At 43.5% G+C, this 18,974-nt stretch overlaps 1 protein-coding gene across 13 annotated transcripts in view; it reads left to right on the top strand.

Annotated features, from left to right (window-relative positions):
* AAK1 (AP2 associated kinase 1) overlaps positions 1-18,974 on the top strand; it is a 157,262-nt gene that overhangs the window by 130,050 nt on the left and 8,238 nt on the right. For 4 of the 13 annotated variants that reach the window (XR_007413848.1, XM_049115928.1, XM_025470387.3 and 1 more), the window contains exons 17-21: positions 2,371-2,466; positions 13,546-13,647; positions 14,653-14,754; positions 16,124-16,234; positions 17,818-17,928. Coding sequence is in view for 11 of the 13 variants with exons in the window: in XM_049115928.1 (XP_048971885.1) it covers positions 2,371-2,466; positions 13,546-13,647; positions 14,653-14,754; positions 16,124-16,234; positions 17,818-17,928 (522 nt within the window). In the remaining 2 variants the exon portion in view is untranslated. The other 9 variants (XM_049115931.1, XM_049115930.1, XR_007413849.1 and 6 more) reach the window with 7 other exon arrangements.

Below are 18,974 nucleotides of genomic sequence, written 5' to 3'. Positions count from 1 at the left end.
ACATACACTGAGCATTTCCTACATGCTAATAAGCCCACTGATTAAGTGCTTTTTATGCATTATTTCAGGTAGTCCTTAAAACAACCTTCAAGGGACGCCCAGGTGGTTCAGTCAGTTAAGCATCTGTCTACCTTTGGCTCAGGTCATGATCTCAGGGTGCTAGGATCCAGTACCCTGCTCAGTGGGGAGTCTTCTTCTCCCTCTGCCCCTCCCCACCTCGTGCTTGCTATCAAATAAATAAATAATCTTAAACAACAAACCAGCCCACAAGAGGTTAAATTACCTGACCAAGGCCACAACTGGAGAATGCTAGTATAGAGATTTGGACCTGAGCAACCCAACCCAGAACCTATAGTCATAACTACATCTCAAGAATCTTTGTAAATCAGTGACACTAAGCTTTTATGAACATTATAAAACATCTTCACATTTTTTTCATGTTATCCAGCCTTTTTAAATGAACATTTAATATTTTTCCTTCTTTCTTTGTGGTGTAAACTTTTGTGTGTGTGTGACACTTTCAATTTTATAAATGAAAGAAAATTATATCTAAATCCCAGAAATTAATATGTCCTCATTCATACAAAGTATAGGATAGCACCATTTTCTAGAATTTTTCTAATCAAGCTCAAACTGTTCATGATTTTAAACCTTCCAATCAAAGGAGGAGATAGGCAGGAAATTTGGCAATGAGTCAGAGAGGATGACAGAAGGATTATTTTAAACATTTTTATGGTTAAATCTGCAAAAATGTTGATGAACTATGTCCATATGTTGGAACAGACATTTAAAACTTGACATTGTGCCTCTTTTTTTAAAATATTTTTCTGTTGAGTTATACACATTCAATTGTGTAATTTTGGAAAAATGACTAAAAGCCCAAAGAAACAAGATAAAAGAACTCATAATCCCAGTGCAAGAGGAAAACATTGCTGATATTTTATAATATTTATGTCCAGAATTTTATTTCTGTATATATACTTTTTTCAAAAATGAATATATGCAGTTTTATGATTTGTTTTTCTGTTAATATATTTCATTGTATCTCATTTGAAAATAAAGATTTTAAGAGCAGTGATTTTACCCTTCTCTTCCTCCATCTACCTTCAAAGAAGCTTAGTTAAAAACTCACTTTAATAACCTTCTCAAAATGACAAAATTACAGAGATTGAAAACAGATTAGTGGGTTCCCAGGGTGTAGAGACTGGAGGAAGGAGTGAGTGTGACTATAAAGGAGAACAAGAGGGTTCTTTGGTTTGATGGAACAGTTCTGTGTCATTGTCATGGTGGTGCTTATGCTAAGCTGTACATAGTATCTAACTGCAAAGAAACACACACACACACACACACGAGTGCATGTGAAAATTGAATAAAGTCTAATAACAGTATTGTAATGGTGTCAGTGATATTGTCCTATAGTTGTAAAAGATCTCACTATGGAGGGAAGCTGGTTGGAGATTCCCAGAACTCTATGTATAGCAAAATCCTATGATTTCATAATTATTTGAAAATAAAACGTTTTTTAAAAAAAATCTCTACAGATGGTAAAATGAGATTTTAACTAGAGAACAAACTGAGTGTTAAAATGCAACGTAAAGAATGGTAAATTGGAAACCAGCAAGCCTGGGTTCTGACCCTGGTTTGCAGGTAGACCCCTGGCTAGCCTCTTAACTTCTGGGCTTCATTTCCTTTCCCGTAAAATAAGAAAATTGTGCTCGAAAATCCTAAGATCCCTTTAAGCCCTGTGATCCCACGGGGTGTGTAGATTTCTGTAAATCCGTGAGTTTGCCAAGTTCTAGAATGAACGTCGGTGAATGTTAGATGGCGTCCAGAAGTTAGGGCTTTGTCTAGCCTTGCAGCAGACACGGGGTCCATTTCTGTTTCTGTCTGTGTCTGTCTGCCTTGCGCTCTAACAGACGTGCGGTGGCATGGTGACCGCAAGGTGGTGAAGGGCCCTTGGGGTGCCTGTATGGCTGTGTTAGATTACACACGAAGCCCCGTCCACTTCATGCTACGGTGTGTGACATGGACAATAGCTGCCGCAGGAGCTCTGGAAGAGATCACTGTGGCTTCCACACCAGGAAGAAGCGGAATCCAGGTGTGCGAATAGACTAGTGTCGTCAGTTGCGTCTCTGAGTATGTTGCAGGGACCGGGTGACATCTCTCAGACGTGTTTTGCCATCACACTGGATTATATCCACTCATATGCGTCTTTATTCTGCCTCTGAGTTTAGATTTACTCTATAATTTGAACTGTTGAGTAAATAGGTGGTAAATTCATCTGGATTTACTTGACGTTTTCTGCTTTTCTCTCTCTCTCTCTTTTTTTTTTTTCTCCTTGACCCTTTCTTCCCCTCCAACCAACTCCAGCTGAGAAAAGGAAGGGTGGGCAGACTGTGGATTCCAGCCTGCCGCTTCTAAGTGTATCTGATCCTTTCATTCCTCTTCAAGTACCCGATGCACCAGGTAGGTAAATCGAGCTGATCTGAGCTTAAGCAGCTTGATTCTTATGTCCCAGGGTCCCTTGAGAGTTGTTTCACCACTCCATAAAAAGGAGGTGAATTCCAGGCCCGTTATTTGTTTTTTGGTAATGGGAAGGGCCTGTGCATTGGAAGGAATCCTAGTCCAATGTGATTGTAACATGTTGGGGGGCACCTGTAAGCATGTGATAGAAGGAACAAAATGCTCACAGTGGTTATCGTACGATGACTGAATTACTGGGGATTTCCTGTCCAGTTCCTGTTTTCCTATACTGTGCTTTTATTTTAGAAATAAAAGTTAAAGGGAATGTGAGCCAGGAGACCCAGGTTCCCTTCCTGGCACTTGAACTCTCTGAAAGCCTTCTGGGCTCGCCTCTTCATCAGTGAAGTAGTTTGGCCTGCCTGAGTTCAAATATCCCATTAGGGCTCCAATATCCTGACTTTTAAGTGAGCAGTCTAAAAAAGTAAGAAATTGTTAGTATGTTCTGATTGAAATAGCTTTTGAAACAGTCACTGGGTGTTTTCTATGTGGGGTTCACAGATGCCAATGATTTTTCTCCCTAATCTTCGCCATCCTTTCGAGGGTAGGGTGGGGAGCATGACATGTGGCATAGAAGCCACCCTTTCTCTTCTCTATCAGTCTTTTTGAAAAAGCAAATAAATCCAGTTATTTAGAAGCATCTAGCGCCCATTTTGTTCCTGATAGGTTTTCTTTTTTTCTCATTCTTACTCTTGCCTGTTCTTGCTTTTATACTAATAGGATCTGCTTGGTTCTTTTTCTCTCAGAATGTTAAAGGTATTTAACTGGCTCAAGATTGGAAGTGATCATGATATCTGTACCATCTACTTCCTAAGACAGACTATAGCAGTGGTACCATGATGGTTTTTATTTCTTGGGGCAATTTGCTGACCCTCCTTAGGGGGAGCAAATACTTGCCTTGACCTGGTAGTAAATTGTGTCACTTGATAGCTTGCTGGACCTGGACACAGGTCAAAATTACCTAAGGTCACTGAGGAATGATTCAGTACAGGATGGTTAAAGGGAAGGAAGGCATCAAGTAGAGGCCCTTTTCTCAGTTGTGTCCTTCAGGTGTGCCTGGCAGTGCGTAGACAAGCCGGTTTCTGGGAGAACGCTGGAAAAGTATGGGCTGCAAACTCAGGCTGGGGCCCCCTGGCCCCTTGTTGCGGCAGTCATGGGATCAGACGGGAAGAGGGGGTTACTGAGGCGTCTCCCTTGGACAGCCCACGGGGCTCTTGCCTTACTCTTTCCCAGATAGCCCATGAGCTGTGGAAGCTGGAAGGGCAGTCTCTTGGCACAGGCCAGAAGATGGGGGTCCACAGGCGAGGAGCTGTCCTCTGCCGTGGTCACAGGTGCCTGCTGGGTCAGGGATGAGGAGCCAGGCACACGTGCCAGGTGGCTCAAGAGACCAACTCCCGGTTGTAGAGATGAGTTGTGAAGGTTGTGACGATGAGCCGTAGGTCGCTGGCTGCCATCCACCTCCCTTACCTTTCCTGTCTCCTGATCCTCTCTCTGTATTTCTCTCATTCTGGGGGATTCCTGCTCAAGTGATACTGGTGTTCACTTTAAAACCAAGTAAGCCGTGGCCCCTCTTGGTTTTAATGGGAAATCGATTAAAATGGAACATTCTATAGAGAATTACAGGGGTATCTTATTTGCCTTATGATCCTCTGAAGACATAAATTAGACATGTCACTCCTTTATGCTCCAGTGAATTTCCGTATCATTGAGCATAAAATCGGGCTTCTTGTTGTGACCTGAAAGGCCCTAACTAATCTGGTTAGCCCCCTGGCTACCCCTCGAACCTGAGCTCATAGCATTCTTTTCTTCAGTCTTTCCTCCAACAGGCTGAGCTTGTTCCCACCTCGGGGCCTTTGCACATGCTGGTACTCTGCCTGGAAAGCTTTTCCTCCATCTCTCTTCCTTCTTGTCAGCTGACATTTGGGCCTCTGCTTAAATGTGGTCTTCTTAGGCCCACCGTGGTCCCACACACCCTCGGTCGCACTTCCTGGCCTTTTTCTTCATAGCACTTACTATGACACTGTCTGTTTTCATTGCTTCATTATGTCTTTGCCCACCAGGATGTCACTGTCCTGAAGGAGGGACCTTGCTCTCCTACCCGGCGCTGCTTTGCCAGGCCTAAGAACACTTAGAGTTGGCCCGCAGCGAATATTTGCAGGTTGGATAAATGAACAAAGTAAAACCTGAGGCTGAAAGGCTTATGGTGGCCCCATTGCTCTTCATTTCTGTCCCCAGCTCCCAAATACCAGACTGCCAGCTCCATAGCCTTCCATCTGTGCCTCTGCCAACTCCAGCCAGGCCTCCCATCTGCTCTTAGAGGATGAATTAATGAAGGCACAGCCCGCCGTGTCAGGAAGCTGCCAAACCCCAGAGTGAAAGTCGTAGCTAGGCTGAGCAGAGCTTCACCTCCAGCCCTTCCTGGAGCCTCCAGAATTTGGACTGTGTTGCCGCCGTGTCTGAACTGTTGTATGTACTGTAACATTCAGCGTGTACACAATTCAATTCGGTGGCCTCTTTATCCAAGGATGTAGGTGGGAGATACACAGGATTGCCCTACATTCCTCCTTACCGTCTTGGAATGTCTGAGTGAAGAAAGGCCTGAGAGTTTAGGGGCTCTGGGACCTCAGCAAATGGCAGGTTTGTCTTCCTCCACCTCCTGCCCCCTTAAGGACCCAGTTTTTCATGACTTCCCACCCACTATGGGCACCGGTCAGGCTTTTGGGTCAGTTTGTTTGTTTTGCACACATGGTTCCCTCCACACTCCACCTCCTGATTGTAGGAGTCATGAAATCTTAGACCCCTGACAACTATATGCCTTTTAATGACTTAACATTTTATTTTATGCTTTTAAAATGTTCTCACACATAATTTCCTTTGATCCACAAAGAATCCTGACTGGTGGGTATGTCAAGCAGTGTCTCATTCTCTGGGTGAGGAGCTGTGGCCCCGGTGCTCCTGTGACAGGTGCTGTTGTACACACTCCTTTGCATGGCCCTTGGGCCCTGGGCAGTGAAGGTTTCCTTGTCTGGAGGTCAATAAAGCCTTTGACTGGAGATGGAGAGCTAAACTTAAGGTTTAGGGAAATACAAAAATGGGCTTGAACTTGTGAGACCTGGGTTCTACCCACAGAGTAGCTCCGTGATTTAATCAAACCACTTAAACTCTGTATTCTCATCCTCAAAACTGGGGCTGTTCAAACCCACCCCATGGAGTGGCTTGTGAGGTTTGGATGAAAGCATGTGTTTCCAATTGCTTTGTAAACTTTAAATTAGTATAAAGATAGGAAATGCTATAACAGCTTTGGTCCTGGGTCCTTATTCCCCGTGGGCAGTCCCACTCGTAATAAAGTCTTAGATGATGATATTTCTCCCTTACAGAAATTAAACTTGCTTTCTAACCTTGGACCTTTGCACAACTGAGAACCATTGAAGTAGACTTCCTTGCTATAATGATTATTAAACTGGGGGTAGAGAGGACTAAATAATTGGATTTTTTGGGGGTTTTCATAAAGGAGCATTTCTATTTTCCAAAGCACAAAACAAATTTTCTTAGAAAGTCTGGCATTATAAATAAAAATTAAAAAAAAAAAAAAAAAGAAAGTCTGGCATTTAAAAAAAAAATAAAAAATCAAAGCCGTGAGCATTCGTGTGCCCACAGACCCGCCACATGAAACCCAGCTCTGGTGAGTCTCAAAGCATTTCACTGATGCTCACGTACTGTGTGTGCATTTATTTCACCATCTGTTGAGAACAGATAAGCTATAGGTGGTACCAAATTTAAAATATGATGGAAGAGAATGGGATATTTTCCCTGAAAATTGGATGAAAGATCGAATCTTTTTTTTTTTTTAAACTGGTAAGATATATACAACCCAAAGTTTACCATCTTTAAAGTTCATTAGTACATTCACCTGTTTTGCAACCATCACCATCCATCCACAGAACTTACGAAACTGAAACTCTCTACCTGTTAAACAGTGACTCTCCGTCCTCCCTCCTGCAGCCCCTGGCAACCACCGTTGCTCTGTCTCCGTGAACCCGGCTGCTCTACTTACCTCATCTAGGTGCAGTCATATAGCATTTGTCTTGTGACTTGCTTATTTCATTTAACTTAATGTCCACAAGGTTCGTCAATGTTGAAGCATATGTCAGAATTTCCTTCCTTTTTAAGGCTGAATTATATCCCATTGTCTGCATGTAGCCACGTTTTGTGTATCCACTCATCTGTTGGCCAGTGGAGTTGCTTCCGTGTTTCAGCTGTTGTGAATAGTGCTTCACGAACATGGGTGTGCAAATATCTCTCCAAGACCCAAGGTTCTTTGGGGCTTATATATCCAGAAGTTGAACTGCTACATCCTTGGTAATTCTATTTTTAATTTTTTGAGGAACCACTGTATTATTTTCCATGACTACGTCTTTTTACTTTCCCACTAACAGAGCACAAGTTTGAGGAAAAGCTTTTCATAGCAGCTCCTTCGTGCTGACCTCCCAACATCCGTGTTCCACAAGCCTAAGCAGGAATGCATTAGTTGCCCCCTAAGTGCCGCTTTCTGGAACCAACAGCTTTTTAAAAATGTGCCTCCTGGTTTATGGCACTTGATCATCTCTTTAAAAGTAGGCAAGAGAAAGCGTGTTTTCTTAGTGGTTTGTAGTCAAGATGGGCGTTCCTCTTCGAGCTGTGTGCTGGCGTCTTCCTCACTTCCAACTTCTGTTTTGTGATGTTAAAAGGTCCAGAGTTGATCACCTCTGTGTCTTTGCTCTGGGAAGTTTGTCTCTCTGCACATTCAGTTCCCTGGAATGAAGTTGGAATGGGGCAGGGTAGTTGACTTTCACTTCAACTTGCAGATGTTACAGACAGTTTGGTGTCTGGTTCTCAATGACAGGAACTATTTAAAGTGACTAGATTTTAAAAACAGCATCTCTCATCACAAGACTTCAGACGGGATGTAAATTTCCAAAGCCACAAAGCTGCAGCAGCCAGACCCTCTTTTCTGATGGGGCTGCACCAAGCTCTGCCATGTTCAGTGGTTCAAGATGCTCATGATCGTATCCCTAATTAGGGCCGAGATGGTCCTTGAGCAGACCCGTAGTCCTTTTAGCCTAAGTAGACACCTGGCCTTTCTCTTTTGATATTTTGTAAGAGAGAAAACTCACAACTTGCAGCGTATCCCAATCTCACATCAGGAGGCAGTTTTGATTACCTAACCTTAGGTTTACGGAGGGTTTAACCTTCTTACTTTGTGGTTGATATTTTCAATAACTACATCTTGAGAGAAACGAAAGAGAGGACTCCAGAATGGATTCACTCCTACCTCTTCCTCTCTTCCCCTAGTCCCCAATGCCCCTTGACTTATGCTTGAGAGGAGAGAGGGGGGTGTCCAAAAGATCCTTTTTCCAAGTCCCCTCTTAATTTTTCAAAGTACTAACAATCCTCTCCTTGAAGAGCACTCTCAGTTTCCAGTGCCCAGGCGAACTCCTGCATCACTTCGCTCCAAGGGTCCACCTTGTCCACCTTCTCAGTCCTTTCACTGCAATTTCAGTGCTTCTCCATGCTCTTAACCAGACTCATTTTTATTTGGGAACCCTAGAGACTCGAAAAACAACAGAGTATGGTAACAAGCAAGTGATAAGAAAATAACCACTGATGGAAAAATAGGAGCAGACAATTCATGAAAGAAGAGATAGAAATGACCATTCAGCGTGTATATTTTTTCTAAAGTCCATCATCATGATGAATCCAAGAAGAGCCATTTATGAAACAGTGAGATGCTGCAGCCTCTGCCATCAGCTTGGAAAGAGGGAAGACCCACCACCTCATGGGTGACGAGTGTCTGAGAAAGCAGAAGCGCTCAGACCCTGCTAGTTGATGTTCTCTTTCCTTTCCTAAGGGGCACCTGGGTGGCGCAGTCAGTTGGGCGTCCACCTGGTGAGTTCCTCCTCTGTCCCACCCCGCTGCCTCCTCCCACATTTCACTTTATGCAGGGACTTCTGCTTTTCTGATCTCACACCAAGGCATGGGAGTAAAACCTGGAACTCCACCCATTCTCACTCCTGTAATCTCAGGCACCTGGGGCTTCGTTAGATCTCCACAAGTGGTGAAGTGTTCGTGGAGGACTTGATTGAGGTTTGGGATCTTAAAGAATACTTCCTGCCCACATTCCTGAACTCACCACCCTCTTTTCTGCACCACTCTTCCCTCCCACCACACAGAGTGTCTTTATATAACTGTAAGAGAGTGGAATTCCTAACATGAGTGACTCGAGGCCACCCCTCGATGCCCACGTGAGGCCTGTGGGCTGTGTCCTTGTGCCTCCCGTTACATCCTCTTCTGGGTTCTTCGTTTATAATGATCAAAAATGAGCAACAATAGCTTGAGATGTGACTTCTAATAGCCTTTACTTTTTTAAAGGAGCCAAAGCCTTAGTTAAGCCAGAAGGCGGAGTCTCTAGTGTCTAGAAGGTCTGGGTCCTAGTCCTAGCTGGGTCTGTGGCTTACCTGCTGTAGGCTCTCAGGCAGGTGGCTGCATCTTCTGGAGCTGGTTTCTTCATCCGTAAATGAGAAGGCTAATTGAATAAAATCCGAGGCTCCTTCCAGCGTCAACATGTCTTTGATGACTTGGCCGTTGTGCATGGGGCCATGTCTGTGTGAAACCCTATTCTCCTGTATCGATGGAGATAGGCAGGCCCTAGTGGCAGCCTGTGGGGGAAACTGAAGTCATGTCCAGGCTGTACCATGCCCCGTCTGTGACTTTGAGCAAGTCGCACGTTCTCTTGGTCTCTATCTCCATTCTTCTGAACTCTGTCAGTATTCCCAGACCCGCCCAGGGTTTTTTTGTGTGTGTGAATAAAGAATGAAAATGTTTGACATTAAACGCTACAGATGGAAGTGGTGACCATAGTTGCAGTGGCCCCTGGGCTCGCGCACTAAGTGAGACTCTTCTGTCGTCTGGGGAGCGCTGGGACTGACAGGCTGGCTTCGCACCTGCTGGCCACCTCACGTATGCTGTGGCTCTGCTCTCACTCCTGGTTCTCTGTCTGCTACGGCTCTGTCCCTGCTCCTCCCTCCCACATTTCAGGATTCGAGTATCCTCACGCAGCAGTGACCATGCAGGTGATCTGTGTGAGCTGAGTAGCCTGTTACTTGAGGTTTGGTCTGAAGATAAGCCCCCTAAATTTGGCAGCTCGCCCCATCCCCACCCTATTCCATCTGTCACACACACACACTTTTTTTTTACCCCCCCACATTGTCTTTTTGATAATGGTTAATCAAAATATTAGATTCTTGCTGAAGTACCTGACTTTACAGTTGATCTAGTCTCCTCCCCACCTCCCCATGGAAGCCAAAAGGCAGAGATGTGAAGTAGGGTATGAGAGGAGACCGAGAACTGGGGACACAGAGATCAGTAAGATACCTTCCCTGTCTTCAGTCCCGTGGTAAGGGCTGCAGGAGAAGTGAGTGCGGAGTGCTCAATGTGGCAGGGAGGATGGGGAAGGGCGTAGAGGGGATGACACTTGAGTGACCAATACAAAAAGATGGTGGGAGGTGTGTCTGTTGCACAGTTGAGGAGGTAAGGACAGAAGTTTAAGGAATGACCCCACGGTTGCAGCGAGTCACTGGAAAGTCTAGAATTCGGACTCTGAATTTGGCTAGCCTAAGGTTTTGCACCGAGATAAACTACTGTATGAAAGATAAGCAGGTAATTTGGGGTCATTACTTTTTATCCATTGCTTCATAAGATTGCAAATATAGGAGTTCTAAAAGTGAAAGAAGCAAATAATCACTTTTCTGTACATGAAAGAAGTTCTTTTTGGGAATAAAACAAAAAGCTAGTGTTCAGAAAAATGAAAAATTAGACTTTTCAAGAAAATTGTCTTATCTTTGCCAGTATGCTAAAAATTGTCAGATATTTTTAACATCTTCTCTGCTAATAAAATGTTATTCACGATGCAAGATTAATGCTGATGTGGTTACACTTGTACACTTGGTTAGTAGTCTGGTTTTTTTCCCCCGATGTTGAGAAACCTCTTGTCTTCAATATGAGTATCAGGTGTAAATGAGAAAGGTAGCATATTGTCATTTAACTCAAAGATGTCTACATGCCGTACACTCCAAAGACAGTAAGTTGATTTCCCATATACAAATATATTTTTCTAAAAAATATATATATATATCTTTTTCTGCAGTGTGTTACTTGTACCAAAGCAGATTATCTTGCCAAGACACTAAAATCCATTATTTTGTTTCATCTGTGTAGTTATAGATCACCTTAAATAACACATCACCTAAAATTTGGTTTCAGTCCCTCAGCAAATACCAAGTTCATCTTATCTGGATTCCTGATGGCCTAGAAGAATGCAGAGTCACTAAAATGTTCTATACACATACTTGAACTTCAAGTCACTCTTTTTCTCAATTTTCATTGTAATTTTACCTTAATGGCATGGTATTTCTGTTATAGAAAAAAAATTGTTGGGGCACCCAGGTGGCTCAGTGGTTTAGCGCTGCCTTTGACCCAGGTCGTGACCCCAGGGTCCCGGGATCGAGTCCCACGTCGGGCTCCCTGCATGGAGCCTGCTTCTCCCTCTCCCTGTGTCTCTGCCTCTCTTTGTGTCTCTTGTGAATAAATAAATAAAATCTTCAAAAAAAAAAATGTTGACAGGCTTTTAACCAAGCAAGTTATAGAATTTATGTGGTTTCAATCTCCTTGTAATTAAAAGGAGGTTGAGCTCTTAATTCCCTTCTTTCTGTAAGATTCTGTGGTTCGTTATTTTGTTTCAAGTAATGCTCTCTATCTTTAATAAGTTGAAGGTAAATAGAGAGTTGTTGATGGATCAAGACTGAAAAAATCATGAAGAAATCTTAACGTGTGCACTGACGTTATCAGGTGTGACACATCTGGTGGATTCTCACGCCCCTTTGTTTCCTAGCCAAAAGACATCAAAAGTAATCTACCTTCAGGTGGAAGTGCATTTCAGGAGATTTGGCCAGAGAGTGATAAGGGTGCCAGCTTGTCACAGGCTCTCAGTCGGCAGACAATAAATGATTGTTGAAGTTAACTTAGGCATATTTTGATTCACTTGGATTTCTAAATGCAAGTCCAAAATTTTTTTTCAAAACTAAGCCCAAGAAGTGATATGAATGCATAAAGATCTATATACATATGTTTATGGCAGCGTCATTTTTTAAAAAGATTTTATGTATTTATCCATGAGAGACACAGAGAGAGGCAGAGACCCAGGCAGAGGGAGAAGCAGGCTCCATGCAGGGAGCCCGACGCGGGACTTGATCCCGGGACCCCTGGGTCACGCCCTGGGCCGAAGGTAGACACTCAACCCCTGAGCCCCCCGGGCATCCCTTTATGGCAGGTTTAATAGCTAAAAACTAGAAACAACTAAATGTCTGTCAACTGGTGAATGACTAAACAAACTGTGGTACCGTCACGTAGTGGAGCACTACCCGGCAACGAAACGGAGCAAACTCCTGACACCAGCCACAACAGGCAGGAATCTCAAGAGCATTGTGCTAAATGAAAGACATGAGACAGAAGGGGCCAAGCCATAGGGACAGACAGCAGATCAGAAAGCCAGGTCTAGGGGTCATGGGAAGGCACTGACCAGAATAACACACACTGGTACTTTTGGGGTAACAGAAACATTCTGCATCACTTCGGTGGTGCTCATGTAAACATGTGCCTTTGTCAAAACTCAGCAAAATTGTACACTTGAAATTGGTGACTTTTATTCAGTGTACCTTATACCTCAAATTTTATTTTTTTTAAGTTTTTATTTAAATTCCAATTAACACACAGTGTACTATTAGTTTCAGGAGTACAATTTAGGGATTCATCACTTAAATACAACACCCAGTGCTCACCACCACCAGTGCCCTCCTTAATATCCGTCACCCAACTTAGCCATCGCCCTATTCTCCTCCCCTCCCGCAATCCTCATTTTATTCTCTCTAGTTCAGAGTCTCTTTTGTGGTTTGCCTCTTGCTTTTCCCCTCCTCTGCTCCTCTGTTTTGTTTCTTTATTTTATTTTATTTTATTTTATTTATTTTCTTTATTTTTTATTTTATTTATTTTATTTATTTATTTTTTAATTTTTTATTTATTCATGAGAGAGACAGAGAGAGGCACAAGGAGGAGAAGCAGGGTCCATGCAAGGAGCCTGAGGCAGGACTCGATCCCAGGACTCCGGGATGACACCCTGAGCCAAAGGCAGATACCCAACCACTGAGCCACCCAGGCATCCCTCTCTACTTTGTTTTGTAAAGTCCACATGAGTGAAATCATATGGTATTTGTCTTTCTCTGACCTATTTCACATAGCATAATACCCTCTAGTTCCATCCGTGTTGTTGCAAATGGCAAGATCTCATTCCCTCAAGGCTGAGTAAACTCCATTGTGTATGCACCACATCGTTATCCACTCGTCAGTTGATGGACATTTGGCTATTGAGAATGCTGCTGCTGCTGCTACAAACCTCAGGGTGCATGTATTCCTTCAAACCAGTATTTTTGTATCCTTTGGGTAAACATACCTCAAATTTTAAAACAAACAAACTTAGGGCACTACCTTGAATGACTTACAAAGTGACTACTTCAACTGAGGAATGAATGCGTTTTTTTTTTTTTTTTTTTTTTTAACCAAGGGAAATAATCATTCTTATTTTGTTCCACTTTTTGTTTTATTTTGTTTTGTTTGTTTTTGTGTATTTAGTTTGTTGGGGGTTTTTTTGTTTTGTTTTGTTTTGGTGGGCAGCAAAGCACAGTTTTATTGAGTACAAAGCTCCTGAAGACAGAGGGGACCCAAGAGGGTGGCCCAGGAAAAAAACATTTTTAAACCTTGAACTTCGAAAGCTTGTTTTTAATTAATGGTAAGAGATGCTAACAGTGTTTGGTTTTGTGATGAATCTATACAGAAGTTTGACCACAAAATGTGTTTGCATAGAAAACTGTAAATGATCAGCTTGCTTTAATATCTCACTGCATTTTTGCTTTCTCTTTACCTCTCTGCCCGACCTAGAAAAACTAATTGAGGGACTCAAATCTCCTGACACTTCTCTCCTGCTCCCTGACCTCTTGCCTATGACAGATCCTTTTGGTAGCACTTCCGATGCTGTAATTGGTAAAGTCGTCATCTCTGTTTCTTCAGTCCTGCATGATATATGTGTCTGTCTCTAGAATGATAACTAACTGGTTAACAGATCCCTAGAATAGCCCTGCTCTGGAGTGGAAAATGCCACAAAGCTTCCTTTAATCTTATTTGTTATCACCGAAAGGAAGTGTTTTCTCTGCCTTCCAGGGGCACCACGCTGTTATTTTTGCTTTGCTCAAAAGCCTGACGTTTCTAGAGGGACCTTCTTACGAACAAGCAATAACGGGAAAATTCAGTTAGTTCCAAAAAGCTTCGTGAAGAAAGTTGCTTTCAAGCTGGGCCCTTACCTTTAGCAGATTCTTCTTTATAGGGCCTCTGTGTGTGCCAAGTATCAGTAACAGAAAACACTTGCCCAGTGGTGAAGCCCCATGAGTCGAATCCAGGTCAGAGGTGTGGGTATTGCCCTGTGCTCCTGCAGCAAGGCAAGCAAGACCTATGAGATGTCCAGGGCCTCTGTACCCCAGGGCACATAGTCCTAAAACTTAAGAAGGCCGTGACCCTATAGAGAGATGGGCCTCCAGCTGCGGGGTGTCCTACAGTGCAGAGCACCTCCCAGCTACATCATGGGGTGGGATTTGAAATGGACTAGTGGCTTTTGCAAGGCACAGAGGCTGACTGTCCCCAGGTTTATCCCTGAGAAAAGCGAAATTACTGTAAGATAGTACGGTGCCTCCCAGCCTGTGTCTTCTGACGTGGAAGAAACCTGCTGGGTGTCTCATGTTCTACATTTATCTCTAAACACTGAGATTCACCAAGACTAGTCCTAGCGGTAAGCCTTGCACACGCATGCTCAGCCAGTGAAGCCCAGACCCTGAAAGCTGCGGAAATAAAGTAACTTCTTGTGCTGTCCATCCTGCCCGGGCTGGCTATTTTAGAGACCCCGTAGAAGAAAGACTTCACAGAGTTGTCTAAAGAACCTTTTGACTCCTTTTCCCTTCCCCTTTGTTCTCCTTTCTTAATGCTGTGTTACAAAAGAAAAAGCCGATGTTGCTGTTGAGAGTCTCATACCAGGACTGGAGCCCCCAGTGCCCCAGCGCCTTCCATCTCAGACGGAATCTGTGACCTCGAACCGCACAGGTCAGTCAGGTGTCTCTGCAGCTGCGGGAACCGTTCATTGTGGTGGCCCTCAAAGTCAACCTTTGCACCTGCAGCAGGTGATCCTGGGCTGCTTTTGCAGCCTGGTCAGTTCCCCCTAGAATGGATGCTCGGTATGGTTAGTGATACCTTTCCATGCTAAAGAGCAGAGTACTTTTCGGAGCCATGTTCTTTGTAGAGTGGTACTCGGACTTTCTCGGCTGTTTCTTTATTCAAGATTCTTTTCACTGGTGGCAGGTTCCCTCCACCTCCTTCCTTAAAGAACTCTGCCGAGCTGCAAGGATGACCTTAACCCCTCCAAGGTTTCTGAACCGCCTTTCCATCTAACGGTGTCAGTCACTTCGTGGAGCTCATGCTCTGGATGTTGGCATTCTATTCTCAGCACAGTGCTTTTATCCTATATGGGTGATTTGTTCCTAAATTGTAGACAGTGCTAAAATCTCTCCTGGTCCAGCATTGCTTTCCCCCTAATTTCAAATCCTTAATACAATTCCTTAATTGTCCATAAATCCAGAGTTGATAACCTGCATTTTTACTGAGTCCATAGTTACCTTGGTAAAAGTGTCTCATTTCCTAACTTGGAACAGAAGACAATTAGAAGTTTGGGAACTATGAAAATAAACTCATGTAGGTGGGGGGAAAAAATGAATATAGAAGGCGATGTGGTTCCTTCCACTTGTGCTTTCGTGACTTTCCTTTTAGAAAACTTCCCCGGAGAACAATTTGTATGTTAAAATGCTTGAACTCTGGATTTTTGTCTTCCTTCTGTTCGTTAACTAAAAGTACAATCATATATTCAGACGAGCAATTCAAATTTAAAGAATAATATTAAGAAGCAAGACCATTTTATCTTGAATGAGAATCTGGTTGGGTTCTAGAAAACACTGTTTAATCATGTCATATTCTGCTAATAATAAGCCCAAGGACAACCCCCTCCTAGTCAACTCAGATACCTCATCCTATGGTACCTTTTCCCACCAATGTTTAGGGGAAAAAAGTTTAAATGAAACTTTTAAGTTATAAAGTCCTTTTTCCCAAATGGCATTTGCTGAGAACTGAGTTGCTAAAGTTTTATCTGCATCTCGACCACATATTTGCTTACCCAGCAACCTCTGAGCAAAGAATTATCCCATATTTGTATGTTCATGTTCAGAGGAATCTAGAAATACGCATTTCCATAGATGAAAACGCAGGGGGCTTTAATGTGTCACTTGGGGTTTTCTGTCTCCTGCCTTGGCTTGTATGTGTGACATGTAAATGCAGTAACTTCAAGGCTACGCTCTAATGTCATGATATTGTATGTGCCGTTTAATGCCATCACTGACCTGGGATGTTGTCAATCTGGACTCAGATTCTCTCACCGGGGAAGATTCCCTGATTGATGGCTCCCTGCTTTCTAACCCTACTACTGACCTTCTGGAAGAGTTTGCCCCCATAGCGATCTCTGCTCCAGCCCATAAAGGTAAACGCTTTCCTGTCCTCGGGCTCACATGTGTCCTTCAAGGAGAACCGAATGACTCCTGAGCATTTTCCTTACCAAAAGTCTTTGCCAGGGAAGTTTTTCAGCCCCCTCCTTCCTGTGGAAAACCCGAGTTTGTACTCTTAGCCCCTGGGTTATAATCCCTCTCAGGAAGAGTGCCCAGTAAGGCTCAGACAACAAAGTGGCGGAGGCATAGCTTTCTGGTGTCACGTGGAGCGCAGGGTATTCCATGTTCTCCATTAAAGGCAGAGCCGTAGATGGTTGAGTTGACCATCCACTGACTTGACTGTCATTATTAATATGATACGTGTTAACCTTAGACCCTAAAATTGTCTCATCCAATCTGATTTAAAGATTTTGGGTAGCAGTTGCTACAATAAAGCAGGCCTAAGTCCTCGAAAGTCAGCCTTCAAGGAGTGAACTGACAAAAGCTTTAAATTTTGACTTAGGATTGATTACTGGATTTCTCTTTCTAATCTCCCATTTTCACGTCTTAGTCCTGGGTTGATACTGGTTTGAAATGCTGCGGGACAGAAGTAGCTTGAATGGAGTTCCCTTCAGCGAGTTTGTAAAAGTGACGGGCACAGCGCCTGGCTTACTGTGTGCAGCATTCACTAAACCTCTTTCTGTACTTGGGCAGCGAAATTGGTTTTGTGGAAGGGGCAAGAATATAGAAAAAGAACAATGTTGAGTTTATTCTGAAAGAAATTCAAGAAGGGAGCTTCCCCGAGATGTCTAAAAATAATTAGCTTAGGGTTTGCAGGGGTAACAGTGGAGCTTTCGTTTTTACCCTCGACAGCATTAAAATGATCATGTTTTTATAGAGTACGTGTTTGACCAGGTATGCCTGGCAGGAGTGTGTCCGCAGCAATATGTAATCACAGAGAAGCATCACTTGCAAAATAGGTGCTCAGCGAGCACTTTGTGGCAGGAGAGTCTTAATCAGAATTGTGGAGAAAGCTCTAACATGCTTCTGCTTGAAATCTCAGTGCATGTGATCTTGGGCCCCAACATTCCCCGAGGCATCAGAGTGGATGGAAAGTCGTTTTCCCCCAGCCACAGGGCAGCGAGTCCTTTCCAGAAGTATTTTGTTTGCCTTGTATATAGCAGTTGCATCTTTTTTTAAAAAAGAAAAATTAAATCCAATTAACTAACATTCAGTGTCGATAGTAGTTACTTTTTAAAGAAGCCCCTGCCCCTGGCTTTGAGGTTCTCGAGTTTTGTCTGTTAGGCCTCCGTTTGCTCAGTAAGGAAGATCAATGACTAATTCCCATGCCTTTGTGAATTATGGGCATTGAAGAGCCACCTTGGTCTTACAGTGGCCAGAGAGAACGCGTCCTCTGACCCTTCCCCCTAATCATTTATGGAAGTCTCCAAACCATCTTTTTTCTGTCTCCCTATTTCCAGTTTTGCTGCTTTTATTTCAACTCATGAGACTAAGCGTTGTCACCTTCAAAAAACAACCGTGATTGTATAGTTGGGAACTTTGTGCCTCTTACGTGTTCTCTCGTTTGCTAATCTCTACCTCTGTTGTTTCTGCTTGTGTACTTGCATTCTGTATTAAGCTGCAGAAGATAGTAATCTCATCTCAGGTTTTGATGTCCCTGAGGGCTCGGACAAGGTGGCTGAAGATGAGTTTGACCCTATTCCTGTATTGATAACCAAAAACCCACAAGGTAAGAAAGAGAGGATGGGGAACAGAGAAGAGCTTGACATCACAGCTCTCTACAAAATAGTAATGTACCTAATCTATCAGAGGGGAAACCGCATCCACACCTAACGAGGGAAACTGGGGATAATGACCGTCCCTGGGGCTGAGCCAGGGTAAGGTGGAGACACAGGTACAGACCAAGATGCAGTGATCTCAAAGCGGGGCTGTGCGGTTTATTCAGAGAAAAGAAAAGCATTTATTTATTTAAAAAGGATTTACTTAAAAGATTGTATCCATTTATTCATGAAATATACAGAGAGAGAGAGGCAGAGACACAGGCAGAGGGAGAAGCAGGCTCCCTGCGGGGAGCCCGACATGGGACTCGATCCCGGGACGCCGGGGTCACGCCCTGGGCTGAAGGCGGCGCTAAACTGCTGAGCCACCCGGGCTGCCCCAAGAAAAACATTTAATACTTTGACTAAAACCTGGGTTTTACAAGGTATCAAGCCAAAACTAAAATGACCTTTAGTCAGTGGAAACCAGAACGCACATATTTAAAAAAGAAAAAAAAAGGCTCTGAACGTTTTTTTAGCATGAGTCGAATAATCCACAATAAACATTCTTACCAAAGAGATTAAATATGGTGCTTTGATACCATTTGCATCTTTTGGACATTGGCGAAGCATCCTTTTTCCTCTTTGATGGATTAAAGCCGTTTGCACGTGCCCTGAGGCACCGAATTGCCGTGGGACCATCCATATATTTCCCAAAGCACGTTCCTATTGCCAGTGGTCTTAATACCTAATTTCTCCCCAAAGCAAAAAATGTTGACGTTTGCCTTACTAGGGAGGTGATTCGATGTTATCAGGAAGTTAGGGTACAGCCAGCAGTTCTCAGGCGAAGTACATGTTCATGGGAAAATAGCATCCTCTCTGCAGGGTATTTGGCCTCCAGGGTGTGTGCCTGAAGCCGTGGTGGGAGGTGGCGGAAAGCTGACCTGTGTGTTTAAAAATCAACACATAAGAGTTTGCAAATGTAAATTGTTGCTTCTCTAGGGTTTGGTTTTGTTTT

The sequence above is a fragment of the Canis lupus genome, chromosome 10 (genome assembly GCF_003254725.2).
Source record: "Canis lupus dingo isolate Sandy chromosome 10, ASM325472v2, whole genome shotgun sequence".
Taxonomy (NCBI): Eukaryota; Metazoa; Chordata; class Mammalia; order Carnivora; family Canidae; genus Canis; species Canis lupus.
Note: the sequence above shows the minus strand (reverse complement) of the source record. Positions and strands in the feature narration are given on the sequence as shown.